This window comes from Lathyrus oleraceus, chromosome 7 (assembly GCF_024323335.1).
Source record: "Lathyrus oleraceus cultivar Zhongwan6 chromosome 7, CAAS_Psat_ZW6_1.0, whole genome shotgun sequence".
Classification (NCBI taxonomy): Eukaryota; Viridiplantae; Streptophyta; class Magnoliopsida; order Fabales; family Fabaceae; genus Lathyrus; species Lathyrus oleraceus.
In genome coordinates, this window is record NC_066585.1 from 546393937 (window position 1) to 546399920 (window position 5984).

The following is a 5984-nucleotide window of genomic DNA, read 5'->3' on the forward strand; positions in this document are numbered from 1 at the left end:
ATAAACTAGAGGCAAGAAAAATCCTTAGTCAAAATAAATGATGCTTAATTTTTCATTTTGTTTTAAGAATAAATTTCTTCCTCAAACAAATTCTCTTCAACTCGAAAGATGATATCGTAATAAAAAAGAAAAACAAAATTGAATTCCATCAAGTTTCACTCAACCAAACCCCTCCAACATGCATATAACTCTATTTTCACATATCAATCACTTAAAGAGACTTAAGAAGTTCTAATGCTTAATTGACTGTGTAGTACACTGGAATCAGTTTCTCAAAATTGTGATGCTTTATGGACAAGCAAACGTATATGGTGTTCCCAACAATGAATACATCAAATACCAATCTCTGTCAAACTTAACTCAGTGTTATCATCTTCATGTTATGACAAGTTTCGAAAAGAACCAAAATTGTGTGCCCGTGACATCATTAATCTTCCATCATACCATCACTACCTTCAATGTCATTAAGATTATCCAATGCTTCGTCTGATAGTTCTCCATCCTTGCTATCTTGGTCAGTTTCCATGACATCCTCGGATTCTTCACCTTCACTATCATCTGTGTCCACGTAGATAATCGGCACTGTTTCAACTTCATCTACCTCTTCATCGAGAACCTGTTCAAAAGAAACCATGCATCATAAACACAAGTTGATCATAAACTTCATGCTAACAATTTGTAGACAGCAGAAAGATGCTTACCCCGGTGTAATGGATGTCTAAGAAACTTGAGAGTTGGAAGACAGATTTAAAAGAGGAGACTCTAGACTCAATCAGCTGCACACAGTTATAGAAAAGGAAAGAATTATTAGTTGGTTGGAGAAAACATAATCATTAAGATATGAAATGCATATGATTGGTAGTTTGAAAAACATAGGTAGAGCAATTGACAGATTAAGTGCTAATCGACTCATCGGGTAGAAAAACTCACTTGAAACAAAGAGTTCAAAACTTTTAATGAAGATTCTTGGGACATTATTCCACTTGCATGCTGTAGAAGTAGACACTTCAGCCATGGAAGAGCACATGCTAAAATTGCACCCCTACAAAGAGAGAGAAAGAATTCTAATTCATCAGTAGTAGTCGAAATTGCACGCCTCAAAACAAAGAAAATAACTTGTATATACCTAGACTCAATAATGGTTATAAGAGAATTAAGAAGTTTGAGGACACTGGATGGGTTCAACTGCGCAACTGACTTAATAATAACCTGTAAAAGGAATTACATCTCATATAAGTTATTTGCAGTGTGAAATTTACCATTCAAATATAAATACAGTTCAGTACACAGGAGAAAAAGATAACCTTCTCATCTTGCGTATACAAGCAATCCAGCAGAAGGGCTCGATCATCAGCATTTAATGCTTGCTTAAGCAAAACATCTACACTGTCTGCACTTGGAGGCTTCAATGAGACCAAAGATTCTTGCTCTTTGTCACTCTTGGATTTGTGTTCATCAACCAAATTGAGACTAGCAAGTTTCTCTCCCATTGTTGGCTCACTCGGATCATCATCAAGGACTCCTTCGGCATCCTCAAGTTGATCTACATTAAATACCAGTACAAACATTACCCATTAATACTTCACCAATAAGTAATACTTCTCAAAATGGTGATAGTAAAAGGTGATATAAGCTTGGCATGACCTAACCCGTGAAAATGGATAAAGTTTCCTCGTGCTAACTAACAATTTAAAATATTAGTATAATTCTTACCGAAGTCCAACTTGTCAGTGGTGGTTGGAAGATCAGGATCAGATGTTGCTTGTCTTTTCTTAGATTTCTTGCTTTCCTTTTCGACTGCTGCGTCCAGTTCCAAGCCCGACAAGCAGGAATAAGAGTTTAATCGTTTAGAAAACTTGTAAAAGATAAACAAGCTTACATTGGAATAAGAGTACCCCCAACTAGAAGAATTTGGTGACATTTTACTCTAAATGGAATTTCATGTTTATTCAAAGAAAATAGTTGAAAATAAAATCAAGATCACCTAATATTTACCTAAAAGGAAGCAAAAATGAGGGTGTAAGAAAAACTAAACGCGTATTTACTTAGTATATCTGACCTTTCTTAGAAGGACTGTCATGCTTCTGAATGGAATCAAGCTCGTCTCCCACATTTAATACCACATTCTCCCCTAAATCGCTAATATTTAAGACAGTAAATTTTGGATGATCTGCAGAGCCATAAGTCACCAAAGCTTTCATCTGACCGTCTTCCCCCGTGGATTGAAATCTCGATGCAATTATAGAAGTGCGCTTTTTCTTTGAACTTACACCATTTTCCTTTTCACTTTCAACTTTTTCTGTTTTTGAGGTTATTTTAGTTCGGTGTACCTGATCTTCGGAAGAAGCATTCAAATTCTTCCATATGTATGTTCCCCCTGAAGTAACTGCGGAGACAACTAAATCATCTTCTTCATTGCCACCGAGGTGGCAATCAAGAACCAATGGAGCATGCCTTGACGAAAGTGTTGGACCAGAACTCACAGTTCCTGAACTTAAGTCACACTTCCAAACTTTAAGATGTTTTGCCTCGGAATCTGATGTAATTAAATATTTTGCGTCATTGGATAGAGAAACACGGTCTATATTTTCCTGTTAAGACATAAAAGTAAAATATGATGATGCTTTGAGCTTGTAAAGATAGACATTAATATCTAAAATAGGTAATGATGTTTACCAAATCACTAGAGCACTTCAAAACCTCTTTCCCAGTTTCCCGGCTTATAACTCGTAGTCTAGAGCTGAAAATTGCCAAGTATTTTTCATCTGGACAAAAAGAAAAATGACAAGAGTCAACTACCAAGTAAAAAGATAAATTCTTATGATGGACCAAGAACCAAAATGATTTTAGTAGACACCATGTGAGAAAGCCAGTGAAGAGATGGACTTTTTTGAGACTCTGAACTCCTTTAGAAGCTCTCCTGTTTCAGAATTAATCTCATATGCCTTCCCATCATGTCCAACAACACAAAGAAGCTGTCCTTTTTTTGCAAATGAAAGTCCGCAAATCCCACTGTATGATGATATGGACGAGTAAGAACAATCCATTACATACTAGAATTAATTATTATTTTAATCTCAATATTAAAGTATAATGATCAACATATGGATGTCAATTGCGAACTACTTAAAGAAATCGACGTATTTTTAAATATGGGATGTAAGTTCATTATCTTGGAGATATTATATCTCCACTATTTGTATGTGTTCATTCATGTTGAAATTTCTGCCTTCATTGCAGTCCGCCCCTAGTCGCCTAAATTGCGGCATTTGGCTTACCTTCATTGCAGCCTCCAACACCTTCATTGTGTTGAATTTGAAGGGGTGGATTTAGTCTCACATTGCTTAGAGATATGGCCGGTGTTGTGTTAATAAGTGAGGCAATCCTCACCTTACAAGCCGGTTTTGTAGGGATGAGTTAGGCCTAAACCACAATTCTAAGAATTCATATACACCAAAACCAAAATTTAAGTCTTTTGGGTCCAGTGACAAATTCAATATTCACTTGATATACCAAAGAATCTTTTCTAAGTCAGTAGCTCAAATTTGTCCAAGATGACCAAGGTCGAGTGAGACTTGAACAAATCGAACAATGATTGCTTTTATAAATGTACTATGCATGGAGATTAGAGTGAACCAAAAAGCACTCATTTAAATGGATAGTTTTACTTGGTTTGAGTGGTACTATAATGGTTTGAGACATCACAAGATAAATAATAGAAAATTATCATTAAAAATAATAAATTCAAATGACAACAATACCTGGGAATTGTATGACTAGTAGGCCACTTCCTATCACCAGTGGAAACATCAACAGCGAGAACTTCTCCATCATCTGTGCCGAGAGCTAATATGCAAGTTCCCTGATCTTTTCTACGCTAATTACAATATCATGCAGAGCACAACACAATGCAGAAAGTAAGAATCAAGCCTTTTACAGCAATAGTGAGTAAAATATTCTCCTAAGAGCCTATACTACCTTTTTCCCAGTGAAACTGCATGCAATACAAGAGTAACGGGTATCTTCATCTCCATCCGATGGCCTCCAATCCGCTAACAAATCTCCACTATTTGTATTCCAAATCTGAAAGATATAAGACGACTTTTTGTCATCAACATTACAATAATTATGGGAAGTGCAAACCTAAGAATTCAAATACCCGACAAAATCTTATTTGCAACAGCAATGCAAACTGATTGTCGGATACGAAATCCACTGTTTGACATTCAATAATTTATAAACTTCATTTGGCATCATTTTAGCTGAATTGGTATATGTATAAGATTTGTAAAGTAACTGGCAGAGTATGAGTTAGTTATGCAAGAATCATAAATTCAAAGAAGCTGTTTGGATAAACTTCTCATTAAACATTTACATAAATTAAAAATAAAAATAAAAGCAAGGAACCTTCCAACATTTGTTAAACAGCAGTTTACCATATAAGATGAAATCGGCTATTCATCTCAACTTTTTCAGAAACTCTCTAGTTTAACTTCATAAACACAGTTAAGCTTATATTGAGTTGACAGTAAGTAAAGAACCTTCCAATATTTGTTAAACAGCAATTTACCCTATAAGATGAAATTGGCTATTCATCTCAAATTTTGCAGAAGCTCTCTAACTTAACTTCATAAACACCGTTAAGCTTATATTAGACAAGACACGAATCCTAACATAAATATGTCACGAAAAATTACTAGCAAACATAAAATGCAGAGAGGAGAAGAAGGCAATGCTTACTTTGGCCGTCCCATTTGCAGACAAAATGGCAACATAGTCACCATTAGTTGTGAAAGCTGTAAGAACATGTTCCTTTAACTTGTCCTTCACCATCTCAACTAACCTTAAAACTACAAACGAGGTAGGAAAAACACCTAAATCGAAAATTAGACTTTGTCAGTACTATGTAAAGATAATCACATTATAGTTATCCATCCAAACCGATAGCACAGTTCCGTCGCTCAAATCTAAATTACCATCATAAATCATTTAAAAGTTAAACTACAGAACTACTAGAACAAACTGATAAAAAAGAATCCAATAGATTATAGAACTTAAAAAGTTCGAACATTTCCACAACATTTTTTGCCAACAAAAAAGGTCTTGTCTATTTGACATGGCAAAACTACACAACAACCCACAAAAGCATACAAGTTCAAAGATTTAAACAAATTTCACAAATGAGAAACCCTAACTTCAACACTTCAGTAACCACAAACTAAAAAGAAATCAAAACTCGAATAGAACTTAAACAAATCAAAGCTTTGTTATCGCAGTGAAGGAAGAATGGGAAAACAGACCTGGACTTTCGAACTGGGAAGGACGTGGCTGCAGGTCGTGGAGTTGGCCGGATGTGGCTGACGGCTGTGCTACAGGCTGGAGAGGTGTGGCGGCGGGAGAACTGAAACGGAGAAGAACGTTTCTGTTTTGTGATAATTAGGTATTCTTCTAAACGAGCAAGTTTTTTTTTTGAAAAAAAAAATGAAGAAAAATATATTTTTTATTTTATTTTTAACTGGACAATTTTTAAAACCCTACTACCTTAATTGGATTTGTCCTGCTTGAACATGTTCATAAGATTTTTTTTTAATTATACAGAATTTATGTAAGTTACTTTTTTAATAGATTAAATTATTTTTTTAATTTAATAGTTAAGTTTTTTAAGTTATCAAACATGTATACTTTATCATTTTTTAACATTACAAATGTGTTAATTGTGGATGTAATTATTTTGAGTGATAGAAAAATGTGAAGTAAAATCAAAAATACAACTGTCACACATTTTTAAGTGTTCAAAATATGAAGAAAAAAATGATGTAGAAATCATCATCAATGATCAATCTGTTATAAAAAAAAATCTTAAAAGACTAATCTATTATCAAAAAATTATTTAAAGGACCTCTAATGTAATTTTGTCTTTATGCACCAAATAGTTTTCATGATTAATTTGGAATCGATTCTGGTTGTAGTTCAACTAATTCAAT

At 34.3% G+C, this 5984-nt stretch overlaps 1 protein-coding gene across 2 annotated transcripts; it reads right to left on the minus strand.

Annotated features, from left to right (window-relative positions):
- Positions 1-218: 218 nt before the first annotated feature.
- Positions 219-5475, minus strand: LOC127107611 (uncharacterized). 2 transcript variants are annotated; one of them, XM_051044903.1, is made up of 13 exons: positions 5301-5475; positions 4741-4874; positions 3979-4083; positions 3762-3877; positions 2858-3012; positions 2677-2765; positions 2060-2591; positions 1714-1797; positions 1305-1543; positions 1127-1209; positions 931-1042; positions 702-776; positions 219-616 (listed from the first exon to the last, which is right to left on the minus strand). In XM_051044903.1, exons 2-13 carry the CDS (start codon positions 4831-4833, stop codon positions 428-430), a joined length of 1872 nt encoding a protein of 623 aa, XP_050900860.1. In that variant the 5' UTR covers positions 4834-4874; positions 5301-5475; the 3' UTR covers positions 219-427. The 2 variants fall into 2 exon arrangements, with proteins under 2 accessions (XP_050900860.1, XP_050900859.1); XM_051044902.1 differs by having other exon boundaries at positions 1714-1800.
- Positions 5476-5984: the final 509 nt, after the last annotated feature.